Source organism: Sinocyclocheilus rhinocerous, unplaced genomic scaffold, assembly GCF_001515625.1.
Source record: "Sinocyclocheilus rhinocerous isolate Xijiao unplaced genomic scaffold, SAMN03320098_v1.1 scaffold5123, whole genome shotgun sequence".
NCBI lineage: Eukaryota > Metazoa > Chordata > Actinopteri > Cypriniformes > Cyprinidae > Sinocyclocheilus > Sinocyclocheilus rhinocerous.
In genome coordinates, this window is record NW_015633225.1 from 2,109 (window position 1) to 23,604 (window position 21,496).

The window sequence follows — 21,496 nt, forward strand, 5'->3', positions numbered from 1 at the left end:
CAGTGATTTATCTGCTCAATACTACAATTACATGTTGAGGTAGTTGGTGATGTGTTAAACTGGCATATTATCCAACACAAATTCTCCTCAATTTAATAACAGTACTAATGGACCAATAAAACAGATAACTTATGTTTAGTTACTCTGTGTAGATTTGTTTATTTATTCAACTAAAGTAAGCAGTGTTGACAACAGTGAATTCTACTACATAACACATACATCACTCACTCAGACGTCTATTTCATCTATTAGATATGCTCATCTGCAATTCTTATTGAATATTTTCCTGTCAGAAATGTTACATAGACATTTAGTAATCGTCTGTAAGATGTACATGTTTTATGTAAATACACTTTGGAGACATACGTGTACTTGTACGAGACTGCAGCTCCCCTGTTAACTATACATAATAAAAAGGTGTTTTTACAGCAAAATCACAACTATACTCTATGTAGCATCTTTACACCTTCAACAATTCTAAAGTTTACTCTAAAGTAGTTCAACAAATGCGATTTTAACACAAGGAACTGTGTTTTTGGTTTCTAATTTGAAAATACCCTCACGCTGTTCTCTGCCCTGTTCAGTTATGACTCTTCCACATTTATCCTGCACTCTGACTGCATTTTTTTTTTCAGGTCAGATTTTCTGCAGAGCTCTTATGTAAATATGACCTGTTTTTAAAAAGTGTAATTATTTAATGTTTGAGTATTTATTGGTCAAATATGAGAAAGCCAAACATGCTTTTCAAATGTCTGTGTGGCTGCACCTCATCAGTAAACAGGCATCATGTTTTATGAACAGGCTGTTGTTACTTTTTTTCTGATTCAGAGAGACCATTTTTTTTAACTCAAAATGAATCTGCTTATGTTCATGTTTGTTTAATCTAAAAATATATCAGGGTATATAGCCAACACATCATTTTCTATTTTTGGTAGTGTTGAAGTTAAGCAGAGTTGGCTGTGCCAGATTAAAATTTGCAAACATGCTGTAGTACAGCAGTGTATGAATTTCTATTTTATGTAGGTGAGAGTGCAGTCCAATGATAATAAATGTTGAGACTTTATATTGAAGTCTTCAAACTCTTGAAAAAAATCAAATAAAATCTGTCTGCTTGACAAGCGTCCAGTTCTCCATAGTTATACTGGTCAATTTCACAAACAGACTACTATTTCCTAACAATATTATGCGATGCTGATTGAAAAAGAATGCACTCTGTACACTCGCTAAGTATTTCTCATATTATTTCCCTCCTCTCTTTGCTTCACACTCCAGTCCAGCGGGTGGCGCTAATACACACACGTTTGTTTGCCAAACACCATTAAATCTCAGAGGAAGAAGATTAGTTTCACCGTGATTTCTGTTGTTTTGTCGTGACGCTGTTTTAATACAATCCGTTAGAAATGAAATGCACCTTCTGTAAATAGAAAAATACAGTTTTTGAATCAGGTCAGTAAATACCTGTAATATTGTCATACTCACAGTCATGACTAAGTTTTGAAGCAAGCAGGAATATCTGGAGGAGTATCAGCTGAACTGAGATCTGCTGCTGTGAAGATGGTGTTTGTTAAAGAGGAGAGTGAGGAGAACACAAGTGAACCAGAACCCCGGAGAATAAAACACGAGGAACAAGGAGGTTGATCTTTATCCTTCATTCATCTTTAATGACTGTTTGTGGTACATTAAGCAAACGGACTTGACGGGTGCTTGAGGATCCTTAAAAAGTTTTACTTCCCTTAATCATTAAAATGTCTAAAAAAATCTACCTTTCAGAGGTCTTAGAAATGGGATGGAACTGACAACGATAAAATTTATATTTTATTTTCGCTCATTATTTTTTAGAATCGCTAAACTGTGTTGATCTCAGAGCATGTGAGACTCACCAGATTCACTTTTGGCGCTTTTCCACTGCGTGGTACGACTCGGCTCGGCACGGCTCAGTTCCGAAGATGAACGAAGGTCTTATGGGTTTGAAACGACAGATGAATAGTAAATAATAGTAATAGTGTTCCTGTGGCTCGGTGGTAGAGCATTGCGTTAGCAGCGCAAAAAGTCGTGGGTTCAATTCCCTGGGAACACACATACTGGTAAAAAAAAATTCAGTTCTCAAATTGAGATTTTTTTTCTCAAATATGGCCATTTTGAGAGAGAGAGAGAGATGTGTAAATTGTCTGTGTCTCTACAAACAATGAAGCTGAGTTTAGTTACTTAAAAAACAGCGATTTTACCCCCCTCGTTGCTGAGAAATATAATGTAGCGATTAATAAAAGTCGCGTGGCAGCGATGACAACAAGTTTATGAGCTTCTGAAAGTTACTTTTTGCACAGCGCAATCTCAGATCTCTGCTAGTGGTGTGTGTGTGTGCGTGCGTGCATCAATTAAAGCAGCACATTAATATAGAACGGTGATTAAACTGAACGGTTTTAATGCATTGGCCTTGTCACACACACACATACAGTGGTGTTCAGTACGGTCACTCTGTATATCTGTTAAGAAAATTTTTAAAAGTTTAAAAAACAATTTATGAAAAAATCTTCAGAAACTGTTTGCATGAAAATCAAATTGGCCTATTGTTTTTTTTTATCGGATAATTTAAAAATGTTTATGTACTGTATAAATACAGAATGCATTAAAAGAGGAGGGTGTTGGCACAGTGGTTAACCAGAAAAATTAAAAATGGCACGTCATGCCGAAAAGGTTGCCGACCCCTGCATTAGTGTAATCTCAGATATTTTGCAGGCAAAGGTTTACCTGTTTTACACCTAAAATAATTCATGTACATTTATGACACTGTACTTTGAGTTATATTACCGTGGCACAAAAAAAAAACCAAATATGACATGCTTTATCTCTTCTGTCCAAATGCATACGTTTTCAGTTTTTGTTGAAAATAGTGTCATGTAAATTACACAATGTTCTATTGGGGTTCAGTTTAAGGAGGTGTTTACAAGACACAATTTTCAAATAAAACAAAAAAGCTTTTTATGCATTTTGGCCGTTTATCTACAAAACAATGGCAATTTGGGGGCCTGAAATTGAACTTTTGAAAACCGGTATCAAAGTGCAAATTCCAAAGTTTACAAGCAACAGAAATACAAATTTGTGAACAGTGACGTCATGCGCATGTGTATTACATGTTCAGTCTATAGGTGCATAGGGTGCTTCTCAATGTCCCTCCTCATTTCCTCGCTTCTCCGTCCTCCAATCCTATGACCTGGAAGCTGATCGAGCTCAGCTATCTTGTAGGACATCTCAGTTCTCTTAATTGCATGGTGAGGAGGCAAGGATCGAGGAGCAAGGAGTAGGGCTGGGCAATATGGACAAAAATTCATATACTCTGTAATTTTTGGCCGATTTGCGATGTATGGTTTATATCTCAGTATTTTCGTTTTTGTATTTGGATGAAAAAAAATCTGTATTTAATATATATATATACAGTGGGTACGGAAAGTATTCAGACCCCCTTAAATTTTTCACTCTTTGTTATATTGCAGCCATTTGCTAAAATCATTTAAGTTAATTTTTTTTCCTCATTAATGTACACACAGCACCCCATATTGACAGAAAAACACAGAATTGTTGACATCTTTGCAGATTTATTAAAAAAGAAAAACTGAAAAATGCTCAGTATTTAGTAGAAGCACCCTCTTGATCTAATACAGCCATGAGTCTTTTTGGGAAAGATCCAACAAGTTTTTCACACCTGGATTTGGCGATCCTCTGCCATTCCTCCTTGCAGATCCTCTCCAGTTCTGTCAGGTTGGACGGTAAACGTTGGTGGACAGCCATTTTTAGGTCTCTCCAGAGATGCTCAATTGGGTTTAAGTCAGGGATCTGGCTGGGCCATTCAAGAACAGTCACAGAGTCGTTGTGAAGCCACTCCTTCGTTATTTTAGCTGTGTGCTTAGGGTCATTGTCTTGTTGGAAGGTAAACCTTCAGCCCAGTCTGAGGTCCTGAGCACTCTGGAGAAGGTTTTCGCCCAGGATATCCCTGTACTTGGCCGCATTCATCTTTCCCTCGATTGCAACCAGTCGTCCTGTCCCTGCAGCTGAAAAACACCCCCACAGCATGATGCTGCCACCACCATGCTTCACTGTTGGGACTGTATTGGACAGGTGCCTGGTTTTCTCCACACATACCGCTTAGAATTAAGGCCAAAAAGTTCTATCTTGGTCTCATCAGACCAGAGAATCTTATTTCTCACCATCTTGGAGTCCTTCAGGTGTTTTTTTAGCAAACTCCATGCGGGCTTTCATGTGTCTTGAACTGAGGAGAGGCTTCCGTCGGGCCACTCTGCCATAAAGCCCCGACTGGTGGAGGGCTGCAGTGATGGTTGACTTTCTACAACTTTCTCCCATCTCCCGACTGCATCTCTGGAGCTCAGCCACAGTGATCTTTGGGTTCTTCTTTACCTCTCTCACCAAGGCTCTTCTCCCCCGATAGCTCAGTTTGGCCAGACGGCCAGCTCTAGGAAGGGTTCTGGTCATCCCAAACGTCTTCCATTTAAGGATTATGGAGGCCACCGTGCTCTTAGGAACCTTAAGTGCAGCAGAAATTTTTTTGTAACCTTGACCAGATCTGTGCCTTGCCACAATTCTGTCTCTGAGCTCTTCAGGCAATTCCTTTGACCTCATGATTCTCATTTGCTCTGACATGCACTGTGAGCTGTAAGGTCTTATATAGACAGGTGTGTGGCTTTCCTAATCAAGTCCAATCAGTATAATCAAACACAGCTGGACTCAAATGAATTTCAGAGTTGCCTTCTTAAATGTAGTTAACAGACTTATTTTTTCTGTAAATTGCATAAAACTGATAAAAATGTTTTAAAAATACCATTCACTTAATAGCAGTGATTCATATTTCAACCACAGAAATTAGATTTTATTTTTAATGTAATACAGTTATTGCTATTATTGATCGCACCACAGGATGAGTGGTCGCTCCAAATGACACAAAGACGTTATATCAAATATCTATTTAAAGAGACGTGTGAAAAGTGCAGCACGTGGTATTAACTGCAGGCATTTCTTTAGCCCCAGATATTTCTGTACTTTGCCCAATATTGGCTGCTCAATTGAGCCTTTTGCCGGGAGTTTGATTAACAGGCAGTCTGACATATTATAATGCCGAATCCGTTATTATTGTCCAACAAACAAACCAGACAGGAGAGTAGATTAACGTCGGTGGACTTGAACTTGAAAAATGGTGTATGTTGGCATCTTTTCACGGTTGAAACAAGATACCTTCTGATGTTCATTCATGTTTATTTCATGCTATGAATAGTAAAGTTCATATGCCGCTTGAACTGAGGCGCTACAGCGATCTGTCATGACATGTTAAAAAGCCACAAAACAGTATTTGTTGTTTGAATTTCTTTTAAAAAAATGACAAAATTGAACACTGAGACTTTGTTTCATACTAAAAGTAACCAGCTCTGTCTTGTCTGTCAGCTCATTGTCAGTGTCCTCTTTGCTCCGTGCTGCCTATGGTGAGTGTTTATTTTACTTTGCTTGTGTTACGTCCCAAGGCGTAATTTATTTTTATAGTTTTTTTTGGTGTTATATTTGGGCAGTATTTGATATTGCTGCTATGTTGATAGTTTGTCTTTTGGCAGTGTTTTGTTTTCTCTCTCGCGCTCTCTCTCTTCTCTCTACTCCATGCAATGCTTAATGAAGATCAGCTGGTCCTAATTGTCATCAACTACTGACTTGCTCTGATTGGCTGCTGGAGGGAGAGCGTGTGGATAAAGCTGGAAACTCTGTGTGAAGCGGTGCCCTTCCTGGCCTCTGGAGATTGTTTTCGCCTGCCCCAGACAATAGCATGTGTGCTAGTTGTTGCCTGTTTGCATAGTTGTTAGTGTATAACTTTGAAGCTTTGGAGAGATGTTGTTACTTTGTTTTGTGCAAGTAAACTCACAACATGAGATTTAAGCCAAAAGTTTATAATTACTTTTGGAGCAGTAGGGAGGAGGATGCCGTTTCTTTTAATGTCCATGTTTTCTCCTGTTTTTGTCTAGAAAGGGAGTCAGGTAAGACTTTTGTTGTTTATTTAGAATTTTGTTTTGAGAGATTAGAAAGTACTCCTTTTGTAAATTAGACCTGTTATGTTTGTTGTTTTGGCCTTGTCCCCTCCCGAAGCTTTATTTGCTCCGTGCTTAGTACTTTTTTGAACTTGTTAAATAAAGCAATTTTCTAGACTGTTACGAAAGTCTGTGTGATTTTCTGTGGAGTGCTGGGACAGGAGAGAAGACCTCCAGATTGCCGGTTGAAAAGTTGTTTCTTTTCTTCTGGCTTCGTTCGTAAATTTCCTTGTTTCATCCATCCCTGACCCTAGACAGGGGAGGCATGTAACAATTGGGGGCTTGTCCATTTTTAATTGTGCGAATTTGGACGTCAAATTTTTTTTCCTGTTTTTCATTACGAACTCCAATATCTCGTTGTTGGATGTGTAGGTAAGTTTTGTTTGGCTGCTTTAAACTTTGGTGGGTGAGGAGGTCCTATATTACTGAAAATATGCATTTCGATTTGATAGTTCACGCTGTCTCCTTCTTTGGAGGAATTCAACTGTTGTCGAAAAAAAGATCTGCTTTTAATAGCTGACTTTTATATGACAGTTTCTAGAGCCACACGTAAACAAGCGATAAAAGAGGAGTTGTATAGCAAGTTGGTAGAGGCAGGTATTTTCCCAGAACAAACACTAGAGCAGGGGGGTGAAGCTGACATTGGCACAGAAGATGACTCCCGCTTAGTAGCTAGCAGTAAAAATGCAACTTCTGTAAATCCTCAGGTAGCTCTGAAATTAAAAGAGCTTGATCTCGCATTAAGAAAGCAGGAGCATGAGACACCGCTGCTTCGGCTGAGAGCTCTTGAAATCCAAGCAGATAGTGACACGAAGTTGCGTAAGCTTGAGTTGGAAGTGCAAACTCTGCGTAATCGCCCGATTCCTATACCTTGTTCTAGGCCGCCTTCCTCTAGTGATAGCGTTGCGTCTACATGTGAATTTGATGTTGGCAAATACGTCAAATTAGTACCACCTTTTCGCGAATCAGAGGTAGACTCTTATTTTGTTGCTTTCGAGCGTGTATCCGCAAAGTTGAATTGACCGAAAGACATGTGGGCGTTACTGTTGCAGTGTAACCTTGTTGGCAAAGCACAAGAGGTATGTGCTGCTTTGCCAATTGTCGAGTCGTAGGACTATGACACTGTGAAAACGGCTGTGTTGAGGGCATACGTGTTGGTGCCGGAGGCATATCGACAAAAGTTCAGGACGTGTTTAAAGGAAGCCAAACAAACTTATGTTGAATTTGCAAGAGAGAAAAAAATGCTTTTTGAAAAGTGGTGTCTTGCTAGTAAGGTTACCACATTTGAGGCATTGCAAGAATTGGTCTGTCTTGAAGATTTTAAAACTTGTGTACCGGAAAATGTTGTTGTTCATTTAAACGAACAAAAAGTGTCAAAGTTTTCTGATGCGGCGGTGCTTGCCGATGAATTTGCACTTACTCACCGAACTGTCTTTTCTTCTGCGCGTCAATCTAAAACTTCCCTGGCTACAGAGTCTATAGTTCAAGATGCACTTAGAGTGAAGGTCAGCAAGACTAGTGGTGGAGGGAAGTCGCTCTCAAAGAGCGCAGAAAGGAGGGTTTGCTTTTTACGGTCTCGATCCTGACCATATAATCGCGGATTGTAAGGCGTGGAAGCAGAAGGCTACAAATGCAAAACCTAAAAGTGTTGCGTTTCTACAATAATTTCCTGATTTATTTGCGGCTGACACATCGTCCTATGGTCCCTTTCTTCTGACAGGTTATGTGTCGCTAGCTGGTGACTCTGCAGATAAGTGTGTGCAGGTTCTGAGAGATACTGGGTCGGCTCAATCCTTCGTGCTTGAGGATGTTTTGCCCTTCTCTGATGCGTCATATATGGGCGCAAATGTCCTTGTTCGTGGTATCGAGATGGGCTGCATTAGCGTTCCGTTACACAACGTTTACTTAAAGTCTGACCTTGTTACGGGCTTGGTTCAAATTGGGTGTGTGTAAACAGTTGCCCGTAGACAATGTTGGCCTCATACTGGGAAATGACCTTGCCGGTGGTAATTTTCCCCATCCAATAGTCGTAAGCAAGCCAATAGTCTGTGATTTCCCCTAATCTCTCTGCGACGTATCCTTTAGCTTTTCCAGCATGTGCTGTTACGGGATCTCAGTCAAGAAGCTTTCAAGATGTTGTTGATCTCTCTGATTCTTTCCTGAGTGTGCAGCCTAAACCGGTAGAGTGCAGGTTATCTGTTGAGAGTGAAATGGTCTCTGAGCATGACTCCCAACTTCCAGTTGAACTTCATTCCATAGTGGGTAGGGAACATTTGGCTGCTGCCCAGAAGTTAGACCCTACACTTGTAAACTGCATTAGTGCTGCAGTTAACATTCGCAATCTTTTGTTGGCAAAGGTAGCATACTTTTGGGACGATGGGATTCCGATGCAAGTGGCAGCCAAAATCTTCAGACGAAGGTGATTGGCAAACTGTATATCAGATTGTTTTGCCTTCCAACTACTGTTCCCATGTTTTGAAATTGGCACACGCAAATGTTCTTGCTGGACACCTCGGTGTCACTAAAACATTTCAGCGGATCGTTAAACATTTCTACTGGCCTGGAATCAAATCTGCTGTCTCTCGTTACTGCCGGTCATGTGACATCTACCAGCGTGCGGATAAACCAAATCAAACCATTCCTAAAGCTCCTCTTCAGCCGATTCCTGTCATAGGAGAACCTTTTGAGAGGCTGGTGATTGATTGTGTAGGGCCCCTTCCGAAGTCGAAACATGGGCACCAGTTTATTTTGACAATGTGTACTGCTACCCGTTATCCTGAAGCCATACCATTGCGTACGTTGAAAGCACAAGTAGTGCTGAAAGAGGTTGTAAGGTTTTGCACTACATTTGGCTTACAGTTATTAAAACTGACCAGGGGTCAAACTTCACCTCAAAGGTATTTGGACAAATGTTGAAAGAGTTAGGAATAAAACATCACATGTCTAGTGCGTACCACCCTGAGTCACAAGGAGCGGTGGAACGTTTTCATAAAACCCTAAAAACTAAAAGGACTGGGTGGACGGCTTGCCATTGCTCATGTTTGCGGTGAGAAAGTGTTCAGGAGTCACTAGGATTTAGCCCTGCTGAGCTTGTGTTTGCTCATACTGTTCGTGGCCCCTTGAAGTTGTTAAAGGAGCAGTTAATAGGTAAGGATAGTGCACCTATTTCTGTGCTAGACTATGCAAGTTCTTTCCATGGCACAGTCAAAGATGAAGGCCCACTTTGACAAAAGAACAGTACAGCGCAGTTTTCAGCCGGGTGAGTCTGTTCTTGTTACTTCCTATTCCTGGCTCAGCTCTGCAGGCTAAGGTTTCGGGGCCTTATGTCATTGAACAGAAACTGAGTGAAACCGATTATGTTGTGGGTACCCCTGATCGCAGACGCAAGAATAGAGTACGTCATGTTAATATGTTGAAGTCCTATGTTGCACGAAACTTAACTAAACCAACACTTCTCTCTGCACCACAGTGTAAACCTTGTGTTACAGTAGTTCCCGACTGTGTTCCTGTTGATGAAGATTTGTTGCTGGCTGACTCCTGGTGTGCGTCTGAATAATTCTGCCATGTTGGGTAAAATAGAATCACATTTGTCATACTTGCCAAAGAATCAGCGGGAAGATGTTGTAAAATTGTTACAAAAATATCCCAAACTGTTCTCTGATATTCCAGGAAGAACCACAGTGTTATCTCATGATATTGATGTAGGTAACTCTGTCCTTATCAAACAGCACCCGTACAGAGTAAATCCTGCAAAACGAGAGATCATGAAGACTGAGGTAGACTACCTGCTTAAAACGGGCTGGTTGTACCTAGCCAGAGCCCGTGGAGTTCTCCATGCCTGCTGGTCCCAAAGCCCGATTCTACATTTAGTTTCTGTACTGACTATCGGAAGATAAATAGCATCACAAAGCCTGATTCTTTTCCCTTACCCCGTATGGACGATTGCGTGGATAAGGTTGGTGCTTCAAAGTTTGTCACAAAGTTATATCTATTAAAGGGCTATTGGCAGGTCCCTTTAACTGCACGTGCATTTTTTCTGCATTTCTGCACAAATTTCTGCATTTGTCACCCCTGACAACTTTCTGCAGTACAATTGTATGGCTTTTGGGATGCGAAATGCCCCAGCCACATTCCAGAGGCTCATGCAGAAAGTTTTGTCAGGATTGTGCGACTGTAAAGCCTACTTGGATGACATTGTGGTCTATTCAGGTGATTGGGAAGACCACATCCACAGCTTGGAGAGAGTGTTTAGCAGGTTGAATGATGCCAAGTTAACTCTGAATCTAGCAAAATGTGAGTTTGCTAAAGCTGTGGTAACTTACCTTGGGAAAAAGGTGGGTCAAGGTTGCGTAAGACCCGTAACAGCTAAAGTAGTTGCTGTTGTTGAATTTCCTGCTCCCATTACCAAGCGTCAGTTACGCCGGTTTTTGGAATGGTGGGATACTAATAAAAATTTTCAACCGTAGTTGTTACTCCCCCTTACTGACCTACTTAGCTCTGTGAAGAAATTTGTTTGGAGTCCTCAGTCTGAGAATGCTTTTCTTGCTGCCAAAGAACTTCTCTGTAATGCTCCAGTTCTCTCTGCCCCTAATTTTTATTTTCCATTTAAGCTACAAGTGGATGTAAGTGCTGTCCTGCTGCAGGAGGACGGTGCAGGAGTAGAACATCCAGTGTGTTACATTCTGAAGTTTACGTGGGTGGTAGTTGTATGCCTCTTGTTGTCTATACTGATCACAACCCTCTAGTTTTTTTTTCCCGCATGTGCAACCGTTTGATGCGCTGGTCAATTTGTCTGCAAGAATACAATTTGAACATTCAACATAAGAAAGGTTCGGAGAACGTGGTGGCGGATGCACTCTCTAGAGCCTGTGATGCTGAAGAGACATTGTGTTTACAATCCATGGGTTGTAAATTTGATGATGGGGGTGTTATGTCCCAAGGCGTAATTATTTTAATTTTATTTGTTTTTTTTGGTGTTATATTTGGGCAGTATTTGATATTGCTGCTATGTTGATAGTTTGTCTTTTGGCAGTGTTTTGTTTTCTCTCTTGCGCTCTCTCTCTTCTCTCTACTCCATGCAAAGCTTAATGAAGATCAGCTGGTCCTAATTGTCATCAACTACTGACTTGCTCTGATTGGCTGCTGGAGGGAGAGTGTGTGGATAAAGCTGGAAACTCTGTGTGAAAGCGGTGCCCTTCTTGGCCTCTGGAGATTGTTTTCACCTGCCCCAGACAATTGCATGTGTGCTAGTTGTTGTTGTTGTTGTATAACTTTGAAGCTTTGGAGAGACGTTGTTACTTTGTTTTGTGCAAGTAAACTCACAACTTCAGATTTAAGCCAAAAGTTTATAATTACTTTTTGAGCAGTAGGGAGGAGGATGCCGTTTCTTTTAATGTCCATGTTTTTGGCCAGAAAGGGAGTCAGGTAAGACTTTTGTTGTTTATTTAGAATTGTGTTTTGAGAGATTAGAAAGTACCCCTTTTGTAAATTAGACCTGTTATGTTTGTTGTTTTGGCCTTGTCCCCTCCCGAAGCTTTATTTGCTCCATGCTTAGTACTTTTTTGAAATTGTTAAATAAACCAATTTTCTAGACCGTTACAAAAGTCTGTGTGATTTTCTGTGGAGTGCTGGGACAGGAGAGAAGACCTCCAGGTTGCCGGTTGAAAAGTTGTTCTTTTCTTCTGGCTTCATTTGCAAATTTCCTTGTTTCGACCACCCCTGACCCTAGACAGGGGAGGTATGTAACACAGAATTATAGAGTATGTAAACCTGAACATGGATACACAGTCAGTATCTCCATAACCACTAGGTCAGTGGAGTCAAGGATGTGTATCCTTTTAAGTTTCGGCAGCAAAACCTGTAGAATACAGTTTCTACAATATAGGTTGTTATTTCTTTCTTTTCTTCTGGCTTTGTTCGTAAATTTCCTTGTTTCATCCATCCCTGACCCTAGACGGGAGGAATGTAACACTTGGCAGTGGAATCTGGCAGAATAAATTTAAATAGTTATTAATAAATAAATAATAAATGCATCATTACCTGAATAAAATTACATGCTATGAATTTTATTATTTTTTTGCATTTCTGCAGTCTGAAATGACCCAAATTGCATAAAAATCTATTCCAAATTATACTAAAATAAGATATTTTATGTATATAAACCATCAATTGAATATAAAAGCAGAAAAACTGCCAATCTGGGACATATATTTATAATGGAATACACTCTGCAGTGGTCGCACCACAAGATATTTGGTCGCACCACATGATATTTTCAAATTCATTCAAAATTTACAAGCACAGAATTGGCCACCTAGACAAAACAAGCTAGCTTCCCACAAAAGGTCACTATGAAATTTATAATGAAAATAAATACTTGCAGAAATAACTTAATATTCATTGTTTTTTGAGGTCATACCACATGATATCCAAATGTGGTAACTACATACCAGCCGTTAAAAAGGTTATTTTTTTCCAAATTTAAAAGAGACTTCTAAACCTGCTTGATGCTTCCATGGGTCTTTAGCAAATTGGTATATGATGTAAAGTCCTACCTTTGAATGGATTTTAACATAAAAGTCCCAAAATGGTAGTTTCTTGATGGTGGCACCACATGATATTTCATAAAACTGACATCATCGGACAAAGTTTGTTTTTATATTATGATGGAAATATAAATGCTTTGCAATTTTACACAGGATTACAAAACACTTTGGAAATCATGCCAAATAGTGCATAAAATTAATTTGAATTAATTTAGGGTAATTTCAAAGATGTTTACTAAAAAAAAAGTTATGGCCGGACGGTCGCACCACATGATATTTTGACACTTTGAATAACAGAAAAATTACAAATAGCTAATGTTTTTTGAAAAGTTAAAGTGAGTTCATACATGGGAGAGGTCCTTCATATATATGGCATCTTTTTTATGCATTTAAACCAATTTTTAACTGAAAAAATGCAATTGGACAGAAAATGTAGGCGTCACGTCGCCACGGCGTATATATATATATATATTTCACTTACTGCCCAATGTTGTCCGACAAAACAATACATATTAAAGGCTATGAAAACAAATAAAGTGAAAGTAACCATGTAAGCCTTTATATTATGTGCAAAAAGGGTTAAAATCACTTTTCATTGTAACATTGCAATCTAAAAAAATAAGGCTTTTAAATCGGAAGTTAAATTCACTAAACTAAAAATGAAAAATGAGAACAAAAGCGGCGGCGCTCGTTCACTAAAGTTTAGCGGAGAATTCCAAAGCAGAAGGCTCATGCACTTCTGACATAAAAATGGAAATATTTCCATGGCTTTCTAACATTTACAGATGGAGAATATACCTGTGAAATGTATGTTATGCATTCAGGAAAACAGCACATCTCAAACACATTAAACAGCGCGAGTAGCCTAGCGTTTCTGTCAGCGGCACACACAGCCTTTCTGTCAGAGCATATGACGGGCCAAGCCACTTAAAACTGGAACTATAAACTATGTCTTACCAGTTTTTAAAGGCCTTAATATGAAGCTTGTCACATGTTTAGAACAAATTGGATTATGCACTTTCTCCACAGCAGCTCAGTCTGTGTCCTCCGCTATATTTTCAGATGCGCTCATATCAAACTACTGTATATCGATATAAACGGTATTGCCTCATATCGAATCGCTTATAAAGAAAATATCGATATATCGTACAAACTCGATATACTGCCCAGCCCTAGCAAGGAGGCTTCCTGAGGAGTCATGAGCGAGGATACACGGGTGTTTCCTATGCGGAAGTCTTTTTCTGCAAAAAAACTGATGCACATATAAATTATCCTCCCCCTTCACACCTGTCGTAATAATTTACATTTATATTTTATCTTTGCAGTTTAAATAAACCATACATGTCATATTTTTCAATAGAGCATCTTGCTTTATTGATATTTATTATGAATGCCTTAAATAGAAAACTTTAACAATATAAGAGCAGATCCCTTTAGTGCTGCTGATGACACTTTGAAGTGACGCTTGAGTGGTCAAGAATATTCCAGTGTTGATCCTTTGATTCCTCTGTCCTCATTTCCTTTCCTTGCATCCTTCCCTCATATCCTAAGGGGGGTGGAGCTAAGACTCGAGGAAAGGAAAGGAAGATGCACAAATAAGAAATGAGAAGCACCCAGTGTTTCTTTACAGTGACATTGCCATCTACTGGCCTGTCAGCATAATATAGTGTTTTAGTTTAGTTTTCATGGATCCGTGTGAACAGGGATTGTTTTGACAATGTTGTCATCTGTATGCAAAACTTAAAAAAGAAAATGCAAAGAAAAAAATGTTCTGCTTGCTGTTGTGCTGAACGCACCCTAATTTCCTTTTGTTTTCCAAATGTTCCAATTGATTTTCATCACTTTAATGTTTTCATTTTAGGCCTGATAAAAGTGAAAGAGGAAAGACAAGATCTGAATGAAGTGGAGGAGAAGCATCAGCATCAGAAAACTTATGTCACCACTGGAGAAAAATCAGTGAGTTGCTCCAAAACTGAAAACAGTTGCTCGCAAAGCAACATTCAAGTAACAGAAGTCAAAAGGCCTTTCACCTGCTGTGAGTGTGGAAATGCATTCACTTGTAAAAAATACCTTAAGAATCACATGAGAATTCATAATAGAATAAAACCTTTCACCTGCTCTGAGTGTGGAAAGAGTTTCAAACAGAAAAGAAGCCTTGACGCGCACATGATGATTGTTCACATTGGGAAAAAGCCTTTCACCTGCTCTGAGTGTGGAAACACTTTCACACGCAAAGGAAGCCTGAAGAATCACATGTTAATTCATATGGGAAAAAAGTATTTCACCTGCTCTCAGTGTGGAAGCACATTCAGCCATAAAGGAAGCCTTTGGAATCACATGAAAATTCATACTGGAACAAAGTCTTTCAGCTGCACTCAGTGTGGAAAGAGTTTCACGCAGAAAAGAACTCTTAATGAGCATATGCTAATTCACACTTCAGAAAAGCAATTAACCTGTCCTCAGTGTGGGAAGATTTTTACATGTAAAGGAAGCCTGAAGAATCACATGTTAATTCATGCTGGAATAAAGCCTTTTGTCTGCTCACAGTGTGGGAAGAGTTTTACATATAAAGGATGCCTTAAGGATCATTTGCTAACTCACACTTCAGAAAAGCCTTTCAGCTGCTCCCAGTGTGGAAAGTCTTTGTCACGTAGAGGAAGCCTGAAGAATCACATGTTAATTCATGCTAGAATAAAGCCTTTTACTTGCTCACAGTGTGGAAAGAGTTTCACACAAAAAAAACAACTCAATGAGCATGTGCTTATTCACAATTCAGAAGAGAATTTCACTTGCTTTCAGTGTGGAAATACTTTGTCACGTAGAGGAAGCCTGAAGAATCACATGTTAATTCATGCTGGAATAAAGCCTTTTACCTGCTCTCATTGTGGAAAGTGTTTCACACAAAAAAAACAACTTAATGAGCATGTGCACAAGCACACCTCAGAAAAGCCTTTTAGCTGTTCTCAGTGTGGAATCGCTTTCACACGTAAAGAAACCCTTAAGAATCACATGTTAAATCATGCTGGAATAAAGCCATTCTCCTGCTCTCAGTGTGGAAAGAGTTTCACACAAAAAAAACAACTTAATGTGCATGTGCGCATGCACACCTCAGAGGAGCCTTTTACCTGCTCTCAGTGTGGGAACACTTTCACATGTCAAGCAAGCCTTAAGGGTCACATGTTAATTCATACAGGAATAAAACCTTTCAGCTGCTCTTAATTTGGAGAGAGTTTCTCAAAAAAGACAACTTAATGTGCATGTGCATATTCACTCTTAAGAAAAGGCTTTCACCTGTCCTTAGTGTAGAAAAACTTTCACATGTAAAAGAAGCCTCACATGTTAATTCATACTGGGAAAAAGCTTATTACTTGCTCTCAGTGTGGAAAGTGTTTAATCTGTAAGCAAGTATTTAATAGTCACATGAGAATTCACACTGAAGCGAAGTCATCTGTGTTAGAAGAGTTTTAAATGGAAAACGAGTTTCAAAGCTTATCTGCAATTTGCAGTAAGGTGATTTAAAGGTTCAGTATGCAATTTTTGAGAAAGCTGTTGAATGTGAATCAGACCAAGCCCCACAACACACTTGCAGTCAATCAGCATCAGGGGGCGTGTCACTTGTAAAACATTTATTCACTGTTATATACATTTTATTGATTTTAATATCTTTAATGTACTTGAAGTATGCAGTGTCAATTTTGACAACAAATTTTGATTTAGATTTAGTCATAGCCTTTTGTATGAAATGCCATTTAGTTTGTCATATTGTAATCATCTGAATTGTTTTAATCTACTTTCTACTGTCAACTACATATAAGAGTATGTATAACAGTAAATTTAGTCAAATAAAGTCTAATGGGTTTAGTTAAATTGTAATGTATTAAAGGGTTAGTTCACCCAAAAATGAAAATACTGTCATTAATTACTTGCCCACATGTCGTTCCAAACCCGTAAGACCTTCGTTTATCTTCGGAACACAAATTAATATATTTTTGATCAAATCTGAGAGCTCTCTGTCCCTCCGTAGACAGCAATGCAACTGCAATGTTCCCAGGTCCAGAAACGTAGCAAGGACATCTGTAAAATAGTTCATGCGACTTCAGTGGTTTAACCGTACTTTTATGAAGCTATGAGAATACTTCTTGTGCGCAAAGAAAACAATAATAACATAATTTATTCAACAATTCTTCTCCCTGAGTTACCGTCTTCCACCATTTTGGAGAGTATCCATTGAACGTAAACGACATAATCAGCGTCGTTTACGTTCAGCATGCGCACGCTGTCTACTGAACATAACGCTGGTTACGTTCAGCAAAAGCGTGCACATGCTAAACGTAAACAATGCTTACGTTGTTTACGTTCAGTGGATACTCTCCAATTTTACTGGACTATTTTACCGATGTCCTTGCTACGATTCTGGACCTGGGGACATTGTAGTTGCATTGCTGTCTACGGAGTGACAGAGAGCTCTCAGATTTTATCAAAAATATCTTAATTTGTGTTCCAAAGATGAACGAAGGTGTTACGGGTTTGGAACGACATGAGGGTGAGTAATTAATGACAGAATTTTCATTTTTGGGTGAACCAACCCTTAAGCATTTCTCAAAAATGTCCAAACTTAATTCACTTCTAGAAACATCTATAAATCTGTTCATATGAATGACATGGTTTGAACATGCAATACAGACAGATTTAACTGCTGTGACATATAACGTCTTTATTTATCTTAAAATTAAATAAAACCACTTCTCAAAGAAGAACATGATCTTCTTTTCAATCAATGATATATGCATTCTTTATAACAACATACAGACAATATTATTCATTCTTTCAAGCAGACATTGTATAAATTAAACGCAGATTAATCCTTTAAAAAGCTAATGAAGTTATTCACTAAAGAGCATTAAGTGATTTTCTCCTTTTCTTTTGTTACATGATTAATGATGGGCAACAGGAGGTATATTAGACTGCTGTGACTTGGTGTCAAAAATACTGATTTTGGTAACAGTCGGTACTGACATTTTTAAAATTTCCATCTTTCCTCTTACGAAGGTATATCCCTTCAGTAGTAGACCCAAAGGTGTGCTTCAATAGGACAGCAAAAATGATGCTGAAGAGTGTGAGAGCTAAACACAGCCCTGTTTCACTCAACTTTGTATGTCAAGGGCATCAGAAGTTGAGTCATCAATGACAACAGTTTCCTTCATGTCATCATGGAAGGACTTCTTGATGCTGATGAGAGTTAGTGGACAGCCTATCTTGACCAAGATCTTGAAGAGGCCATCTCTGCTAACAAGATCAAAGGCATTGGTGAGATCCACAAAGGCCACATAAAGGGGCTGCTCCCTGCACTTTTCCTGTAACTGTCGGAGTGAGAAGATCATGTTGACATTGGATCTGTTGATTCAGAACCCACACTGGGACACTGGATAAACTCTCAGCACGGACCTGAAGGTGCTTAAGGACAACTCAAGTGAACAGCTTCCCTTTTATGCTTAGGAGAGATATGCTGCAATATTTATTACAATAGATTCAGATGTCCTTGTTCTTACTGACTGTGACAATGCTTGCAACCCTCATAACCTGTGGCACAGTGCCTTCTCTTCAACAGAGGCAAAAGATTTCATGCAGCTTACTGAGCACTGTTTCTTTACAGCACTTCAGGACTTCTGCAGGAATGCCATCATTGCCAGGAGCCTTACCAGAGGTCCAGTGCTGCATTCAATTCCTATAGGTTGGGTTCCCTATGCAGCTCAGCCAGCACAGGCAGGCACTCAGGGGAATCCAGGGCTTCCTCAAAGACCATATGCACCCTGGCATGTAACTCGGAGTAGTGCTCCACCCACCTCTCAATCTGCTTAGCCCGGTCTTGTATTATTTTCCCTGCGATGAACTTGAGGTGTGGAGTCTTCTTTTGATGCTGTCATGAATGTTTTTGGAACATTGATGTTTCCAGAATCTGTGGCACACTGTATCTGGGAGCAAAGCACAATCATTGGCACCTCAGCGAGCCACCTGCTGAACCTGACCAGTGCATGTCTCTTTCCTTCAATGACTGGCATCATCACCTCGGTATTGGCTTCAAACCAGTCTGCTTACTTTTTGGTCTTCTTGCCAAAAATGGAAATGGCAGTATCAAGCATAGCATCCCTGATGTGTTGCCATCTCACTGGCATTGCTGTTTAATTTGCCTGGAAGGATGTCCTCCAGTGCTCATGCAAACTATTCCACTCAGTCCTGGTCTTGTGTCTTACTGGTGTCAATCCATGGCCTACCTTCCTTTTTGGTGTGATGCAGTCTGCTTGGCCGCAGCTTGATCTTACTGCAGACCAGAGAGTTATCCGTTTCACAGTCAGCACTCTGGTAGCTGTGTGTAAGCTTAACACTGGACAGCACTGAACGCCTGGTCAGAATCAGATCTAACTGATGCCAGTGCTTGGACCTTGGGTGTCTCCAGGAAACTCTGTGCTGTGGTTTGGTGTTTATAAAAAGTGTTGGTGTTGATGTCCAGGCCTTGGTGGCAGCAGAACTCGATTAAGACCAGTGGTTCTCAAACTTTTTTGGTCGCACCCCCCTTTAAACCTATAAAAAAAAATCTGCCCCCCACCCCCTTTCCCGAATCCCCATTCCACCTCAGACTACCAAATAACTCGATTAAGACCAGTGGTTCTCAAACTTTTTTGGTCGCACCCCCCTTTAAACCTAAAAAAAAATATGCCCCCCCCCTTCCTGAATCCCCATCTCACCTCAGACTACCAAATAATTTAAATAAATATTATGAAAAATTAATACTTCTTTTAATTTAAAAAATCTACAGTGGAAAAAAAACACCTGCAAACACTTGACACATTGAAAAATAGCATACAGAGAATAACTGTTATTATTCTTATTCTCTCTGTAGTTTTTTCATATTTATTTATATATATATATATATTTTGTGGGTTTTATGCTGTCCGCTAAGGCGTAGGACACACACAGGCCTTTCCTCCTCACCAACGAAATTAACACTGTATCTACACCGGACGCAAGCGGCAAAATACAGTAGAACCCATTATAATCAGTGACTCCGTTTACACTGGATGCGGTGCGACACGACAAATTCCCGACATTAACACTAGAACCGCCAGAGGTCGCTGTATACCTAAAAGTGCCAGCGGGTAAATTTTACCCACGCACATGACAGCTGTTTTTGAATGGCTAAAGAACATATTATTTCACTGTATTATGCTAATGTCTTCACAAAGAAGTGTCTAGAGTCATGAAATGACTGTCTAGTCATCAACTATATTTTTGTCCTGTTGTTTTATGTTCAAGGCTTTTTTATGCAGGCTACACTAGTCACTTTTCATAATTGAATTATACAAGAAGAACACCAATAAATCAAAAAAAAGTTTTTATTCATTACATCAGATCCATTTTTTTTTCTTCAGGAAACAGGCAGACTAGAATACATAGCAACACAGAAGCGAACAATAAATGATAGAAATGGCAAAACAAAAATTAAATAATTAATCCAAATTTTGAACAATTATGAGTAACATTAGGATAAAACGTCTAAATATGATATATTGATCGCCGTCAGATGCTGAGCCGACAGGACGCTTTACTTATCTCCCCACCATCAGACTCTCCATCGCTCATGGCATTTAGTGCTTCTTATACCTCTTCAGCATTCATAAATCGCCTTCTTTTACTCATTTTGTGTTTATTTATGAAACTGATAACCGCTAATTCAGTGAGTGAAAGGCATTGCCTAGCAATGTAGGCTACTATGTTAAAACATAAGCGGCACGAAAATGACAGCACGAACATACAGGCATTATATAGCGGGTAAATTTGACCCGCGCTGGCGCTTAGAGGTATAAATGACCTGTTTTTTGATCTGGTTTTATCTAAACAGTTTTTAACAACAGGGGATTGTAAATCACACAATTTTAGTAAAAGTCAGTGACTGGGAGACTTGAATGTTTTATTAAAAATATTTTATGTACGTTTTAAAAACATCCACTGGTAAAATTTACCCCGTGGCGGTTCTAGTGTTAAACTGATGCCTTGTTCTATTTATGACGTACTGACACAAAGTTAAAATGATTTGCAACGGTCGCTTTGTCGCGTCCAGTGTAGACTTGCGGCGCGACGCAACAACTTTAGCGTCTGGTGTAGATACGGTGAGTGAAGCCGATAGCAAGATATTCCTCGTCATATTTTCTGCATTTAGCTTTTGAATGACTAGCACCTGCCTGGGTCTGAGCGACTTCATCTATGGCTTTTCTTTTCCCTTTCACACACCGATCCATCTCCCATTCTAAGTTACGTCCTTTGGCTGTTTACTTTTTTATTTCTTTTCTTTTTCTGCTGATGGCCCGTGCCCGCCAGAGAACCACACTTTGAGAACCACTGATTAAGACCAAACTGACCCAAGCAAATTGGTCAGGAGTTGTGGACAGTGCCCACTCTAGCATTGAAATCCCAGAGAATGAACAGTGGCTTGTTTGTTGAGACACCGTTGACAGCAATGTTGGGATAATTGTAGAACTGGTCCTTTGCTTCAGCTGCGGTAGTCAGAGTTGGTGAATAAGCACTAATAATGCTGACTAGTCCTGCTGTGTAAAGCTGTATGGAAAGGACTCGTTAAGATCCCATATCCCACATTATATGAGCAATTCTTCCCAGCAGACTCTTTCTAATTGTGAAGTCTACACCATGTTCGCTTTGTTCTTCTTTTGACTTGCCCTGCCAGGAGAAGGAGAAATCCTTCTCCCTGATGGATCCAAAACCCGGGAACCTGGGGGTGTATTACAGAAAGATCCTAACTTTTAAATCTGATCTTATCTGTTTGGTAACCATGGTGATTTCAGTTAGGACCACATTTAGGAC

At 39.5% G+C, this 21,496-nt stretch overlaps 1 protein-coding gene and 1 long non-coding RNA gene across 2 annotated transcripts; one reads left to right on the forward strand and one right to left on the reverse strand.

Annotated features, from left to right (window-relative positions):
- Positions 1 to 246: 246 nt before the first annotated feature.
- Positions 247 to 21,489, reverse strand: LOC107743970 (uncharacterized). The gene is made up of 3 exons (XR_001640445.1): positions 21,405 to 21,489; positions 4,458 to 4,463; positions 247 to 257 (listed from the first exon to the last, which is right to left on the reverse strand). It is a non-coding gene; the product is annotated as an uncharacterized LOC107743970 (long non-coding RNA).
- LOC107743969 (gastrula zinc finger protein XlCGF57.1-like) lies at positions 1,366 to 15,927 on the forward strand. The gene is made up of 2 exons (XM_016557432.1): positions 1,366 to 1,633; positions 14,484 to 15,927. The coding sequence occupies exons 1-2, from the start codon at positions 1,555 to 1,557 to the stop codon at positions 15,839 to 15,841; spliced, it is 1,437 nt and encodes a 478-aa protein (XP_016412918.1). The 5' UTR covers positions 1,366 to 1,554; the 3' UTR covers positions 15,842 to 15,927.
- Positions 21,490 to 21,496: the final 7 nt, after the last annotated feature.